Genomic DNA, 17,532 nt, shown 5'->3' with positions numbered 1-17,532 from the left:
TAATGGTTAGAGCGTTCGTGAGTGGAACAGAAGACTGGGATACAATCAATGTCAGAGTCGTTCTAAAAACTCAAAAAATGGTACTTGATGCCTACTTGCTTAACACTCACCATTAAAAGATGAGGATCAAGGGTAAGTAGAGCAGTCCTCACATCTCATGAGCGATGATTCTGAAAAAGGGGGGAAGAATTGATGTTTTCTTGGTTGGAATTTATCCATCTAACACTTGTTGGCTAGTTTCTAGCTTTTAAGTAGTAGTTTTTTTTTGTTTTGTTTTTTTTAGCTCCTTACATTAAGTGGCTTCATGCCTTGTCTGTTCCATATTTTTTTTTTTTTTAATTCAGGGAAAGGAGTTGCACCCCCTTCTACATCTCAGCGTAGCAGCCAATTAAAAAGGAGCCTTTCGATTACAAGTTACCTGTCTACAAATACATGAATTTTATAAAATATATTTTTGTATTGTTCGCTTGTTAAATATTCTCCTTCATAAATACTTAGTGGTTTTATCTGAACCAATGTGCAGTCACATTAGAATTCATTCCTCATAGCCGAAAGATTTTTCAGGGAATTAAAGAATATAAAAAAACACTGAAGATTCACGATTTACAACGTGGGTTAGGGTTCAGATTAGTTGCAGAATTGGCCTTTATTTTTTATTATTTATTTATTTTTTATTATTTATTTTTATTTTTTATTATTTATTTTATTATTCATTTTTATTTTTTTATTTCTCTATATTTATCTTTTATTTATTTATTTTTTAATTATTTATTAACATTTACTTTCTAGAGCTTTTGTGTGTAATCCAATTAGACACCATCTGTTAATCCAAACTATTTCAAGCATACTATCTCTCTCATAAAACATGGTCTAATTTACCCAATCAGAACCTCTGATATCTCTCAGCAACATCGTCTTTATGCAGCATTAACAAATTTAAATCTAACATTACAACAAAGTCAATGTTTTTATTATTTTGATTCTTCACACAACAGTTCTCATCTCGAGTGTTATTTTCACAACATTTCAGTTGATATAAACTCCACCGTTCCTCAGGTGTATCTTGTCGAACTCGGGAATCTGTCTGTTGAACTCTGGAATCTGCACAGAAATTTGAACGGAACCCTTTCTTTAATTTATGGGAGTGGCATACTCTCATTTTGTCAGCCATGACTTTTCCCACTGCACCACGGGTCCTTGTGCAAGGAACCATGGTGTAATCGATAAAATACTTGGTTAAATTCGGTTGCAAGTTGAAGGTTTAATCCTCAAAATACGATTATGAATTACTTAGAAATTCTACTCAGTCATGGCTGACAAAATAAGACTATGCTAGTTCCATGGATTAAATGAAGGGCTCTGTCCAAATTTCTATGCAGATTTCCGAGTTTGATGCAGATTCCCAGAGTTCAATAAGATACACCTGAAGGTCAGAGGTTACATCGACCGAAATGTTGATGATGAGAACAATAGTCTGAAGAATCGAAATATGATAAATCCTCATCTCAAAAATTCAGAAATCTAAACTCCATGTTGTTTGCCCAATGTTTTAAAGATTTTAAATATAAAAGAAATATGTGCAGCTATATTTTAAATGAATTAACCCTCACCCTCACACTGCCAAACAAGCAAATAAATAATTGGTAGATGGTCAATACTTACATGCCAGTGAAGATCAAACTGTACTCGTTGGTTTGGTGATGTGGAGCAATATAATAATAGTTTAGAATACGAATCTGAAATACCGTGTAGTAGGCGCAGAAACAGAGAAATCCAATTGTTAGAATAGAAGCCATCTGAAAGATAAATAAAATAAATCAATATCAACACTACAAAGCCATCAGTTTGATTCGGATCTACTTTGTTTATTCTATGACCAATAGTGAAGAGTTAGAGTCTGGCAATTTTTGTAAAATATGGAAGTCATGTTTTTATTTAAAAAAAAAAAAATACCAGAATAAAAATTCGGATTTTTTCCCCTACAGCCTTGAGCCTCTGAAGTGGGGAAAGAGGCAGAAATTTTTGCAGTAGTTGGATTTTTTCAATTAATTTACCATCTCTCTTTAAGCCATTTCAAACCGCTTTTGTCTGATGTAGTTCTTCACTTGATATTTTTCACAATGGCATCAATAAATTTGAACATAGCCAATAAATTCCATAATTCACAAGGTTGAAGTATGTTCTTGTAAAAATACATTTTATCAGATTTTTGTCACTATTTCTTTTTGCTCCCTCTCCTTCTGGACTAACCACTTTGGAAATTCCTGGTTTAGACAAATAGTAACTTAGCCTTTTAACTAACATTAAAGGGTAGTATCTGTTGTTAGCCTCTTATATTGACCTGAGCTCTGCAGCCTCAGCCAATCAAAATACTCTAAATATAATCAAGCCCTTTATGACCAGACATCCTATTATAAGCATAAAAAGGTATTGTCGAATTATAAACAGATGTAGGAAATTGTCTGAAAAAAAAAAAAAAAAAAAAAAAAAAAAAAAAGATTTGATGTTTTATGATTATGTTTTGGGCAAGATCACAGTGTAGTGCCTGTTCTGATGCTACACTTCATCTTTTCTGTCCTCGGTCAGTGGAGGAGAAATTTTTTATGACTGAACTGAAACATTTTTTATTTTTGTACCTATATCTGTATGCACCTTTTTGGAGAGCTTGATTTTTCCCACATTAAAAATCGACATTGTGTCTAACTCTGCCCTCGTGGGGAGGCAAGTAAATAGGAACATTCTCTTATGTTATACATGCAAGGACACCTGTTATGTCAAGAGATCTTCACATTAAGAATCCGGCCATTATCAAGAAGATCATTTAAATGAAAACACAGAGATGAAGTACAATATGGTCATCATAGCATAATGACGTTGACATAGGTTTCCATTAGATCACCAAAGTTAAGCCTGCCAAGTACAAAATAGGCGACCATTTAGAAATACTAGGTGCTGTGTGCACCGAAATAATACCTGCTAACTGGGGACCGCACATGAGTTTATATTTTCTATATACTTTCAATTTAAATGCGTGTATAGGCAGAACGTTTTCATTCACGCAAATACAGGGTGGCCCACTTAAAAGTAGTCTGATCTCTCTAATTAATTTAAAAACGAGACCACAAGACAAAATGCAATTTTTTTAACAAGATGGCGCTACATACCACACGTTTAACAGATCACTGACACGAGTTCATGACACGTTTACGGAAGAGAGAACAATAAGCAAAGGGTTATGGCCACGATGTTCCCCGAACTGGTCATCATGCGATTTTTATCTTTGTAGGACTTTAAAAACAAAAAGTTTATGCAAATAAATCTCACAATCTAGACCAACTAAAGGAGAACATTACCCACACTATCATGAGAATCACCAGAGAAGATCTACAGGCAGTATCTGCAAACATTGTTAAACGTGCCTGGAAATTCATAGATGTCAATGGAGAGCACTTCCAGCATCTTTTAGAACATAACAGGTAATTTAAACAATAAAAGAATGTTCCTCCTCTCTACTACATTTTTTTCTGGGCTACCTTTTAAGTGGGCCACCCTGCATTAGTTATTAACACCGCTTTTTGTTGGATATTTTTTTATAACGATTTTATGATTATTACGTCAGTCAATACAGCGAATCATGTAACCAATATGGCATAATCAAGTAGGCAAACTGGTTCCCTTAGATCACTAAAGTTAAGCAATGTTGAACCTGGCTAGTACAAGATGGGTGACCATTTGAAAATGCTAAACGTTGTATGTCATCTTCCCTAATTGGGATATACATGCTGACTGGGGATTGTATAGCATATTGTATTCGCTAGAAACTTCCACTTTCAATGAAAGGCAGAATATCAGACGTGCGAATATTATAAAAAACAAAAAGTGGTTTTACCAGTTATTTGTCGGCCATTAGAAATGGTTTAAATGTAAAAATTTCATGAAGGTTGAATTTGTAGATTAAGTTGCTGTAATAGTTCTCGCTTAACGTTTTAATTTTTTAAACTTCATTACTTGTATCAAATCATGAGGTTCAATGATTGAAAAAAAAATTTGCTAAGAAGTTTTGTGCAACAAATATTTTGCAGTAAAATAACTCATTGTAAGCCTCCAAAACATTGGACTGATTATATGTGATGTAAAACTTTAACAGTGAAAAAAATTGAAAAACCACTGAATGAAAAAAAAAAAAAAATGTGCACAGATCCTCTGAGGATTATGCAAGTAAAGTAATATTGGTAGAAGAACAGTTTTAAAATCAATGATGACTGATTAGATGGGTGTTGTTTTAATCAAGTCTTACCCAACAACTCTACGCACACTGAATAACACATTATCAAATTACACTTTGATTTTTATTCAGAATTCAACCTAATGTAAAACACAAAAATACAGAAAAATCTTTGACATATGCACTCATCACAAAACAAAGATGTCATATTCCAAAAATCACAAATTGATCAAGTATTTTTATTTTTAACTAAGAAAATCCAATTTTGTGAGTAAGCCAAAAGGAACTGTCTCATGTCACCATCTTGTAAAAAGCAAGGGCATATAAGTCCATAATTCAAACTTGCAAGGCCAGCCTTGTAAGGCATAGCATTAATTGCTTTAAATGATGTAAAAATGATTTTTTTATAAAAATAAAACTCCTTGATCAATTTCTATGATTTTTGGAATATGACGTTTCTGTTCTGTGACAAACATGTTTGCCAAAGATCTTTCGCTTTTTTGTTGATTTTTTTTTTTTTTTTTTTTAATTAGGTTGAATTCTAAATAAGAACACTTTCATCAAATCCAAAAGACGCATCACGAAGATTAGCAATTTCAGGTACTTTTGCATCATATCAGCTCAAACATGAAACCAGTAGATTCAGGTTGCCTCCTTGAAAATAAAATTTTATAAGTGAAAAAAAAAATAAATAAATAAATAAAAAACATGTGGCCTTCTACACCGATTTGAGCTCCTGTAGAAGAAAAGCAATTTATTTCTAGACTCAATAAAATGAGTAAAGAGTAGAGTTTATCTGAAGAAAATAAGAAAATAAATATTTTGTGTCTTAAATCAAAATAAAAGATTTGGAGTGGCCCTGATCAGGAGCAGCCTCTTGTGTTGTTATGGAAACAACCGGCAAGGATTTATGTCGAAGTTTTAGGCTGTTCATGTTACTCAAACAGATGCTCAGCTCCCAAAATAAACTTTCTGAATTGTTGAAATCTGATTTTGATAACTATTTTTTTTCTTATTTATAGAAATCGCTCCAGACAAGGCATGAAGCCACTTAATGTAAGGAGCTTAAAAAAAGGGGGGTAAAAAAAAACAAAAACTAACCAACAATAAGTATTAGATGGATAGATTCCGACCCAGAAAACAGCATCTCTTCCCCCTTTGTCAGAAAAATCGCTCATGGAGTGTAAGGACTAAAGGACAAAATAAGGGAAGCAAGGCTGCTGAAAATAAACCCAAGGTTTATTTTCTACTCTCCAAATTTAGTATTTTGTACAAATTAACCAATCAGAATTAAATACTGATGAACCTCAACTAATCAGAATACTCCACACATAAATGAGGCCATCATGACCAGTTAAGTAGCTTCTGTGTGTTAATAGATGGAAATAAACGGTATACTAACCTCAATGTAGACGTAATCATAATTCAATTTGGCAATGTTGATGAATACAGCAAACAAGGAGAGGACAGGCTTCTTGATAAAGAAGAGACACTCTGACCAGACAACCATAAATGACATGACAACCAACACAATAGCCAGGCCCTTCATCACCCAAGGACGTAACAAACACTTCCAATACCATTCTACAGAAAAAGAAAAGCAAACAAATATTGAATATGATCGACATTATATATTTTTATGGTAACATGTTTTTTTATGCTTGCACATTAATCATCTTTGACTTTCGTTTAAAAAAAAAAGAATGCAAAGAAACTGAAAATTAAATGGTGTTGCTTAGGTTAAAAATCTGACATTTTCCATTTGAAAATGAATTGTTCCCAAATCGAATTTTGTCATTCTCAACTTTACCAGTTTTAAAAAATTACTTTTTATATTCTTTATTTTTTTAAGTATACGTCTAATTGTTACAATTTGAAATAAATTTATAAAATAAACAGTTGGTTCATTTATTCAAAGAATATTTAGCTGACAATTATAATTATTTTTATGGAAGAAGAAAGAATTTTTTTTTTAATATTATTAAAATTGCATGTAATAGTTCAAGAAAAATATCATTAACAGTAAATTATACAGACTAATAGTAGAAAGAAAATTTTTAAAAGAAAAAAATAAAGAAAAATAAAAAAGAAAAATAAAAAAGAAAAAGAAAAAAGAAAAAGAAAAAAAAAGAAAAAAAGAAAGAAAAAAAAGAAAGAAAAAAAAGAAAGAAAAAAAAGAAAGAAAAAAGAAAGAAAAAGAAAAAAGAAAACGAAAAAGAAAAAAGGAAAAGAAAAAAAAGAGAAAGAAAAAGAAAGAAAAAGAAAGAAAAAGAAAGAAAAAGGAAAAGATAAGGAAAAAGGAAAAGATAAGGAAAAAGGAAAAGATAAGGAAAAAGGAAAAGATAAGGAAAAAGGAAAAGATAAGGAAAAACGAAAAGATAAAAGAGAAAGTGTCAAGAAAAAGTGAAAAAGAAGAAAAAGTGAAAAAGATAAAAAAAGAAAAGATAAAGAAAAAAAGAAAGGAAAAGAAAAAGGAAAGAAAAAGGAAAGAAAAAGGAAAGAAAAAGGAAAGGAAAAGGAAAGAAAAAGGAAAGGAAAAGGAAAGGAAAAGGAAAGGGAAAGGAAAAGGAAAGGAAAAGAAAAGGGAAAGAAAAGGGAAAGAAAAGGGAAAGAAAAGGGAAAGGAAAGGGAAAGGAAAGGGAAAGGAAAGGGAAAGGAAAAGAAAACGGAAAGGAAAAGAAAACGGAAAGGAAAAGAAAACGGAAAGGAAAAGAAAACGGAAAGGAAAGGAAAAAAGAAAATAGAAAAGGAAAAAAGAAAAGGGAAAAAAGGAAAAGAAAAGGAAAAATAAAAGGAAAAAGGAAAAGAAAAAAAGAAAAGAAAAAAGGAAAAAAAAGAAAAGAAAAAGAATGTGAAATGAAAAAGAAAAAGAAGGAGATGAAGAAAAACAACAACACAATGTACGGATAGATGAAGAAAGCAACTGTGGAATTTTAAATTCTTATTACAGAGAGGTAACAAGAAAATACTTCAAGAACATAAAATGATGCAAAAGTTAACACTATTTTTGTCTACATAGAAATTTCAAATTCTAAAAAGGTAAAATATTTTTTAAGATATTACTTGCCAAAAAGCTGTTAAATAGAAGGCTTTTATCTAATTCTTGAAGGGGTTTTATTTAAGCAGAACAATTCATATTCTTAACTATTACATCCTAAATCACAAGGGCTCTTTATGCTAAATTTGGTGCAATTCTACCCAATCAATGTGGAGCTTTTAAGTATTTACTATTAATAGTAGTATTATAATTGACGTCCGTTATATCAAGAGTGCTTCATGCCACATTCAGTGAAATTTTGACCAATACTTGTTAATTGATAAGTAATTTGGCTTGGTTTGGTTGTTTTACGGCATATCAACCCTTTTTTGGGTTATTTAATGCCAAATCCAGTTATCTTGGAAATAGTATTCATGTTGCATCCAGTTATTTTGTAGAAGGTTTTTATTCTTCAAGTTTTTGTATTTTCAATCATTACTTTGAAGTGTTTGGTTTGGTTGTTTTATAGTGGATTTTATCATTTTTATTTCTTGCCCTGCAGAACATGAAGTTTTGCAATGGAAGAAGGAAAAGGGTTACAGTATTAATGTTTGGTACATTTTAAGTTAGGAAACCAGTCAGGAAGTGGGGGAGATAGAAAGAGAAAGGGAAAATGGGAAAAAGGGTAAAAAGGTGGGTTGTTGTTTTTGCTGAATATAATTAAGTTTTGCAAAAGGAAGTAGAAAAACAAAAAGCATCAATGTTAGGTGCATTTCGTCTCAGGAAGCCAATATCTTCAGACAGCCTGATCTGGTAGCACTACGATAAGTAATAGTATTAATGTTACCAGTAGATGATGTAATATTATTAGAATCCACTGCGGGTAATTTACACACTAATATTGTTGTGGAAGTTATAACTTCCAGTTATGTTGTTGTTTTTTTTTTTGTTTTTTTTTTTATAAATTAATATACTAACAAGTCACTATTTATCAAGGCTTAAAGCCACTCAAAGTGAAGGTTGGTTGTTTTATGGCATATCAACCCTTTTCAGGTTATTTAATGCCGAATCCAGTGGTTTTGAAGAAAAATTTTTTTAGTACAATATATTTGTTTTAAGTCGGTTTCTATTTAACCCAGAGTTGGGACCCTAACAGGTACTACCACTCCGGATTAGATTGAACCCAGGAGCAATGGCAATTAAGGGGTGGCTCCACACTCCCCAAGGCCCGCAAGCTGGGGCCTCACCATTGGATATAGTTTAAGGTCATATCCAGGACCGAAGGTGAAGGAGATAGATTGTCAGCTGAGTAATGAAGAATATTATGAGAAGATTAAAACTGATTAATGAAACGGGCAAAATTTTATTACTTATGAGTTCAACTTGTGATAAGTATTTCTTGATATTGGATTTGAAGATGATCAAGTTGTATAAAATGTTCCACAAATGGAAATTTCTTGGAAATAAACTATGTTCATGGAAATTCCATTTAATGCTAGGCGCATAGAGAATAGAAAGGAAAGTTCTTTGAAGTAGTGGTAATAAGACGAGTTCTTGCTGTGAATGTTTTGCCAGGAGGAACCAGAGATTGGAGTTTAGTCAAGCATCTTCTATAAAAATAATGATAGAGTTGTGATGAAAATACCATTTCAGACTTAAGTGTAACAGGGCAAAGAAAATACCATTTCAAACTTATGATAAACCAACTGACAGACTTGCATTTCAAGTTCAATCGTCAGTGCAAGCAATACTAATACACTTGCAAATAGCTTATGTCTTCTACCCAGTCATGGCTGATGGAATGAGAGCATGCTACCTCCATGGATTAAATTAAGGGTTGCATTTGAAATTTCATACCCCCCCCCCCCGAGTCTGAGTTCAGCAAGATACGCTTTAAGATGGTCAGAAGTTATTTTGGTTGAAACGCTGTAAGAATAACTCAAGAAGAGAACAATAGTCCAAATAATAAAAAAAATTTGTATTATTTTTTTCTAAAAAAAAAAATATCTATTTTTTTGTGTTTAGTTTTAATTTTTTTTTTTAGTTTTATTATATTGCGATTGAAACATTTGGATATTATTTATTTGTTACTTTTACAATCAGTGGCATGTTAAATTCTCACATAGTTGCCTCCCTTTGGTTGATACATTTTCATACCAATGAAAGTATTGACATTACTAATTGTATTAGAGTTTAGCCACAACCACAAGTTAATAGCTAATATACACTGACCCAATCTCATTGACAACTCCAGTTTACATATGGGGTTCGACAAGTCATTTAGCAATAGTAAAATTATTGGAAAAGAAATGAACTGGCTTTATTTTTTAATGTTATTCTATTATTATACTAAAACTCAGTCAATCAATGTTGTTTTTTTCCCCATGTATATGCTTTCAAGGCCTGGTTCAAGGTCAGTATTTTCAACTTCATTTAACCAAATGAACGGAATTAAAAATTTAGATCTCAATGCAATGTATTTTACCATTACGTCAACTTAAATTACATGGAAAGCAGTAAAAAATCTAACATTTCGTTGGTTGGTTTTGTTTTACGGCATATCCACCCTTTTTCAGGTTATTTAATGCCGAATCCAAAGATTTTCAAGAAAAATTTTTTAATAGAATATATTTGTGATTTTCAAGTCGGTTTCTATTTAACTCATAGTTGGAACCCTAACAGGTATTACCACTCCGGGTCAGAGTGGACCTGGGAGCAATGGCAATTAAAGGATGGTTCCACACTCCCCAAAGCCCGCAAGTTGGGGCCTCACCACTGGATATAGTTTAAGGTCATATCCAGGACCCTCTAACATTTGTATTTTAACAATTCATTCAGTTGTTTCTTGACCTATTGGCTAGAAGCGAAGTGCAGTATATGTTCTAATGCTATATTTCTGTATTACTCTCCTTGAGCAGTGAATGAGAAATCCTTATAGACTGAGACAATTTTTATTTTTGTTCTAATCCGGAGTGCCCCTTTATGAGGAGCTGGATATTCCTCAACAATAAAAAAAATAAAAAAATCTTGTGTCTAACTCTGCCCTCGTGGGGAGGCAAGTAAATACAAGCAATTATTCTGTTAACAACTGTTTTCTGTTTTTAACAATTACATAAGCACGTGTAAATTAAGTGTTGAATTTATTATTTTGTGAGGAACTTAGATTGAACGGAATTATTACACAGAAATTCTTACCCACTGTTGGTGTGTAAAGCTTGTTTAAGAGAAGTCCAAAGCCATCGGATGAAGAAGAGTACCGTTTGAATTCACGGTTTGGATTGGATTCATTATTGGCTACATCCTCAAGAGCGAACACCTTTCCCATGAGCATGTTCCACTGGCAATGAGTACGCTGGTAAATTTGGGATGCACGGATTACCCTTTTGTGAAGGCGCACCAAGGTACGTTCTGTGGGGGTATCCATCGGAGAGTCATAATCTTCATAATCGTCAACATTCGGACGGACTGAGCGGCGGAAATTTTCTGGACACTGAGAAGAAAAAGAAAATATTCGATTTGATCTGGTAAACAGAAAAGAGATTTCACCATTATAAAAAAAGAATTACATTTTTTTCTTATATTAAGATTTTAAAGTAGAAATAAAATGTTAAACTACTGATCTAGGCTTTTTTTTTTTTTTTTTTTTACAAAGGAGTCACTACTTATCAAGGTCCGGAGGCCACTCGAGGATAAGGGTTAATGAGTGTACACTAGTTAATGAAACAATATAGTAATTGTTAGTAGTGGAAATTTAGTAAATTGGATTAGTTAAGGGGACGACTCATCAAGAACTGCACTTACTCTCCTCCAGAATCCAGACTGGTCGTTTATTTTGCAACTCTACATTCCATGAATTAGTTACACAAGATCTCGATTCTGTCAGATTGGCATAATTTCTTGAGCCAGTCAGCCTCGGTTTGGTTTGGTTTGTTTTATGGCAATGGCATATTTTTGGATTATTAAATTCTTAATCCAATAATTTTGAAGTTTTTATGTTTAAAGATTTTTACATCTTTAAAAATTTATTTATGATGTTTTCTTCTGTTTTTTATTTTACAGTATCCATCTTTATTGTGTTATTTAATGCTAAATTAAGTTATTTTAGAAAACCGTTTATGCTTCGAGTTCTTTATATTTTTTAATATTTATTCATGATGTTTGATTTGGTGGTTTTGTTTTACACCCTGCCTTATCCAGTGCATGATATATACATTCAGAAATTACACTTACAGTAGAACGAGCTTGTCTAAATCTATACTGTCGTCTTTTATCTTTTAGATATGAAAAGCCACTCATATGGACTGCCACTTGCTCTGACCTTTTGACACAAAAAAAAAAACAAATTGCAAAATGTGCTGTCAATCCTAGCACCACAGCAGAGTAAAAAAAATGATCAATATAGCTCAGTAACTGACCATTTCATTTTCCGGTCTATCTTGAAATGTCATGGTTTCTTGGTCCTGATACCTCAATTCGTACAAGATATTCGATCAAATTATAGCAACTTGTAGAAACAAGATACCAATTGGATATTTCAGTGTGTTTCCCTAGCCATAATCTGAAGCAACACTATGTCTATTATGACGTCATATTACGTCGTCTAAGTCTTCATGATGAAAAAAAAAAAAAAAACTTTTCCCTCATATGGATTAAATGGTAGCTTTCTTCAGTCCTAACATACTATGGATATCCATTATAAGGGTGCCTGCATGTGGAATTTTTGTGGCAACCACACCTCTCCTGAGTCAGCATTGTTAAATACCAATGGCAAGTGAAGGTTCAGGATGACTGGAAACAATGGTGATATAAGCAGAGAACACATTCAGCACCTAGAATCCCCAAATGGTCAGCCACTTGGTACTAGCCAGGCTCAACGTTGCTTAACTTTGTGGATCTCACAAGAACCGGTGTGTCAACGTGATTATGCCGTATATGGAGTAAATAGAGATTATGCTATATCTTTATTTTTTTACAAAGACGTCACCACTTATCAAGGCCTGGAAGCCACTCGAGGATAAGGGTTAACGAGTATACAGTAGTCAATGGGAAAATATTATAATAATCGTTAGTAGTGGAAATTTGATAAATTAGATTACTTAGGGAGATGCCCCTCAAGAACTTGTTCATATTGGACTTGAAGATGACCATGTTGTAGTCAGTTGGAAAGCAGGAAAAGGAAACAGAGTTCCACAGGCATGCAGTTCTAAGAAAGAAGCTTTGTTCATGCAATCCACATTTAGGTTTAGGCACAGATAAAGAGTGGAGGAAATTATTGATAGTGGTTGCAACTAGACAAGTGTTTTTTCTGAAAGTCAGACCAGGGGGACAATAGACTGGAGCTCAGACAAGCACTTGCTATGAAAATAACGATAAAGCAGAGACAGGCTTGTAACATTTCTTCTGTGGGAAATAGATTGTAGGGAAGAGAAAAGGGCATCTCCTATGAGGCTACGAAATCTGTTTGAACTCTGTCAAGGTAGAATAAGGTCTTTCTAGCAGCTCCTGCCCAGATGTGGCAGCAGTACTCTATCCTTGGATGTACTTGGCTCTTATACAGATACAGATTTGCATCAGCAGTGAGATATCTACTGGAGTGATAGAAGAATCCCACCATTTTTCCAGCAACCTTGGTAACGGATTTAATGTATGTATTCCATCTTAGATCAGGAGTAAAAGTCAGACCCAAAGGCTTGTCAAAACATGGAGCCTCCCCAAGACAAGAGCCATTCATTTCAATTGATGCCATACGGGTAATCAGAGCATTGATGATGTAAAAGATAAAAGCTTGGTTTTAGATGCATTAAAATTAACCAACCATCTCTTTTCCCATTACACCATGCACTTAAGATCAGAGGAGAGGTAATCAGAGAGAACTTGGTCGTTTGCGGTCTTTGAAGTGTTGCCTTAGATGATAGTGCTGTCAGCATAAATATCTACAAATGATCTAAGGATGTGATTTGGGAGATCATTGACGTAAATCAGGAATAGAGTTGAGCCCAGGATGGACCCTGAAGGACTCCAGCATTAATACTGTGAGCTTTTTATTTCTTTCCATCAACCACTACTCTTATGAAGCTATCAGAGAGAATTAATTTAATAATTAAGACATTTTCAGCTATACCATGGCTGCAGATTTTGTGGAGTAGACCTTTATAACATACCCTATCTAAGGCCTTTGATATGTCAAGAGCAATTACCCTAGAAAGGAAGCCTCTATGGAGAGATTCACTAATCCTATGAGATGTAACTGTTAGTACATCTGCTGTAGATCTAGCAGAACAGAAACCATATTGCAAGTCACTGAGGAGATTATTTTTGCTGAGGTGGTTAACTATTTCTCTATTTAACACAGATTCCAGCAACTTACTCATGATGCACACGAGACTGATTGGTCAATATTGAGAGGGATATGATCGATCACCTGAATTTTTAAAGACGGGACATACTGATGAGGTTTTCCAGGGTGTTGGGAAGCAATTTTCCTGAAGACAATGCCTAAACAGCTTTGTTAGTATGGGACCTAGTTTTGGTTGAAGCTTTTTCAGCACTATGATAGGAATGCCGTCAGAGCCAGTTGCTTTACTGGAATTGAGGTTTTTGATTAGCTTGGCAACATCACACACATATTTAAATGTCGCCTAGTGTGTTTTCAGACACAGGAGGAAATACGGAGGGGTTGGCAGCCCTAATCACAGAGTAGAATTAGCTGCAAAGTTCTTGGCAAAGAGTTTGGGCTTTGCCTGATGCTGACAAGATTACCTCAGGTCAATTAATGATATGAAGTAAATAGACTCATTTAAATACACTTCTAGTTAAAAATAAAAAACAAATAGAGAAACTTGGTTACATCTTTAAAAACATTTTGTAAGTTTATTTAAAAAATTTAGGAAATTGAAAAATGTTATCTAATTTTTTATTAAATGATTAAAATCATTATCTTTCTGATATTTTCGTAGTTTAAGAGATTTATTCATAGTAGAAGATTAAATGTTTTTGTTCTTGCAAAGGATTGAGAGAAGAGGTATATGTTTGACTTTTGTAAAGTCTGTGTATTTTCATGGTTGACACAAATTTTGAACAGAGAACTTGGTCACATCTTTGAAAACATTGCATCGATTCAAACATTACCACAACATTCGACATATACCTTTTCTCTTTCCACGAGGTGCCAACCCCTTGAGTTAATACCACCAACAAAATGAAAAAAAAAAAAAAAAACGTCTTCTATGAATAAGTTGTCTAATAACAAAAGTATTAGAAAAAAAATTGTTTTCAATCATTTAATAAAAAAAATTATATAAGATTATTCATTTTTCTAAATTTTCAAAATTACAATTAAATATAATTTTTATAAAATTTAAAAGGAAAAAAAGAAAATCATACCTTTTGTAAAATCGTGTCTACATTTTTCCGTAGTGGGTGGTTGTAACGGATGGATTCAGAGGCAAGCTTAATTTCCTATTTGAAGGAAGAACAAATAAACAGGTTATATATTAATGTTTAGAACCCTGGGGATTTAATACCCACACACACACACACACACACATATATATATATATATATATATACACACACATATTTATTTATATATTGTTGAATGCAATACACAACTACATGTTTTATATTTATTGAAAAAAAACAATATTAGTGGCCTAGTAAGGTCATAGGGGAGACAACCGAAGCAGCAAAACTGAAGCTGATCTGTAAGACATTATATACACAAATGTAGGCAAATTTGGGCATATTTAATTGGTTTGAAAATATAGGTTCTTTTTTACTAGTTGTCATAAAATTTTAACCATAGAATAGTATTATAATCTTAAAAAAGCCTGCAATTCTTCATGTAGCTTTTTCGCATAGAACCAAGGATATGAGTATTTCAATATTCAATTTGGCTACCAGTATATATATATATATATATATATATATATATATATATATATATGTATGTACCACCTTTTTTGGCAATTATATAAGTTCCAAATCTCAGTGACTATTAATCAGAATTTAACAAATGAAGGCTTGTTGGAATGGTAATGACCTGAATTGTGTAGTGGGCTACATTACATTTACTCTTAAGGTCATACATTAATGGGATTATCCATTATCTAGAGCCTATTTTTGGCACTTTTTACAGCCATAAAATGTTCCAATTATAGCCATTTGTTTTACTAGTTTTGCATATGAATTACAAACTATCTAATATTTCCCCAAAACCTCTGGCCTTGATGAAGAGGAGATTAAAACTTGCTGTGGTTTCAAATGATCTGAAATAACAGCAAGGGGAGACTTGATTCCAAATATTTTTCATATCTCCCCTCTTTAGTTTTTATACGTAAAGTGAATTTCAGTGTATAAGGATTATTTGATACTAAGATATTCATAATCATACCTTATTTCCAAAAAAGGGGAGATATAACATATGCCAAATATTAGGAGTCAAGTCTCCCCTTGCTGTTATTTCAGATCATTTGAAACAATAGCAGCAAGTTTTAATTTCCCTTCCATCAAGGCCAGAGGTTTTGGGGAAATATATATTTTTTTATTATTTTTTATGTAAATGCAGTCATATCTTGCTATGACGTGCAGACCGTTTCAATCATACTTGATTTCATCAGGCAAGAAAAATTAAAATACAAAAATTAAAAAGGTTCCAGACCTTTTCAAATTTTGAGGAGAGAAAAAATTCTAATAGACCCAAGAATTTTCTAAAAAGTTTGCTTAATTTTTTTTTTTTTTTTTTTACCTCCAACACATCTTCCAGGGCCTCCTCAGCTTCCGACTTCTCTGTGCTAAGTTTGGCTATTTTAAATTGTGTGCGAGCCAGCATATAACCCCTCTTGGAACTATTCCACACGGTCCGTGGAACTTCAACGAGACCATAACCGAGCAGCAAAACGAGGAGGAACAACCCCCAGGTGTTACTGGCAGTTACACCAATTATCTTGATTTTATCTCTGCAATAGAACAAACAAGACATGCTATACAGAACAGAAGAAATAAGCAATCAACCGCGGATCTCAGATTAAAAAAAAAACAACTAGTAAAAAGATATTTTTAATATCAGAAGTTCAAAAATAAGATTTGTAAACTAAATCAAATCTGTAAGCAGCATTTTGCATTTTTAAAAATTAAAAAAAAAAAAAAAATAGATCTCATTGATTTTAGTTAATGGTTGGAAAACAGGCCCCTTACCCACCTGACAAAATCTGTTTAAGGTCCAAGAATAAATCATTTCTTTTACCTTTACATATTATTCATACGAAACATTAAAAAAAAAATACCAAGTTTGAATGATTCTTTTTCTTCTCTCTTTTATACATAACTAGCAAGGTCTAGAAGTGTAAGCCATTTTTAGTTTCAGAACAGTTTCAGATGGTTCACTATTACACACAAGTCCTGGGAGGTGACTTGTTTGTAGTAGACAGTTCCACAGAGCAAAATATTCTTACCATGTCGAGACGGAAAAGAACATGTGAAATTGCTCCAGAAAAGGTTTAATATTTATGAAGCAATTCTGGTTTCTGATTGGTTGGTAGCAGAATGTGAATTAATTTGATTCGTCAGTTCTTAGCAGCATCATGTATAAATAGAATCGTCTGACTGTGTGGGATCATACCTCATTACAAGTCCAAAATATTGCAACACAAGGTTATTTGGCGTCGCCCAGTACAAAAGTAACACCTCCGGTTTGTATTGCAATCCACGGAGGTACGAAAAAGTTGTTAAAAACAAATATATAACAAATGTTATCAAAGGCAAGATAAGTTAATTTCTACTTAACTGGATAAATATTTAGTGTTTTTATTTAATGCAAAATGTTTACTCAATTTGAAAAAAAGAAATAAAACAAAATGGTGGTAGAAACCAGCCAATCAAAATTGTATCCATCAGACGCCAATTGAAAAATGAACCTAAAGATCTAAAAGTAGTTATACACGTAATGTCACATTTCATTCTTTCACCTTTGCCCAGCCCATTCCCCTCTCTCTCTCGTTCTAATGCATTGGAAATAATAATAATGCCAGTCATTCACCTCTCTTTTATACAATCAATAATAATATTGAAACCAGTTGAACAAAAGAAAAAAAAAAAAAACAATCCCACTCACCCTAACGGAACCAGGCTCAGATGACCCTCAAAGAATAAATCATGTTTTTAACATTTAAAATATTGTTAATCCAGGACAATGCCAATCAAGAACATACCAACCTTGTTCGTGTTTGTTTGGTAGTTTTTTTACTTTTAGCTGGACACATACACACACACACAGACAACAGTCCTTTATATAATAGACGGTTAAAGGAGTGAGAAGTTCAAGAAACATAAG

General features: G+C 32.9%; 1 protein-coding gene across 3 annotated transcripts in view; it reads right to left on the bottom strand.

Annotated features, from left to right (window-relative positions):
- LOC145280036 (G-protein coupled receptor-associated protein LMBRD2-like) overlaps positions 1 to 17,532 on the bottom strand; it is a 120,143-nt gene that overhangs the window by 14,079 nt on the left and 88,532 nt on the right. For all 3 annotated transcript variants that reach the window (XM_080131700.1, XM_080131701.1, XM_080131699.1), the window contains 5 exons: positions 15,949 to 16,159; positions 14,586 to 14,660; positions 10,398 to 10,692; positions 5,628 to 5,809; positions 1,663 to 1,796 (listed from right to left, as the gene is read on the bottom strand). In XM_080131700.1, the coding sequence (XP_079987826.1) occupies positions 1,663 to 1,796; positions 5,628 to 5,809; positions 10,398 to 10,692; positions 14,586 to 14,660; positions 15,949 to 16,159 (897 nt within the window). The remainder of the gene's footprint in view (positions 1 to 1,662; positions 1,797 to 5,627; positions 5,810 to 10,397; positions 10,693 to 14,585; positions 14,661 to 15,948; positions 16,160 to 17,532) is intronic.

The sequence above is a fragment of the Euprymna scolopes genome, chromosome 7 (assembly GCF_053919585.1).
Source record: "Euprymna scolopes isolate OS-2025 chromosome 7, ASM5391958v1, whole genome shotgun sequence".
In the NCBI taxonomy this organism is placed as follows: Eukaryota; Metazoa; Mollusca; class Cephalopoda; order Sepiida; family Sepiolidae; genus Euprymna; species Euprymna scolopes.
Note: the sequence above shows the minus strand (reverse complement) of the source record. Positions and strands in the feature narration are given on the sequence as shown.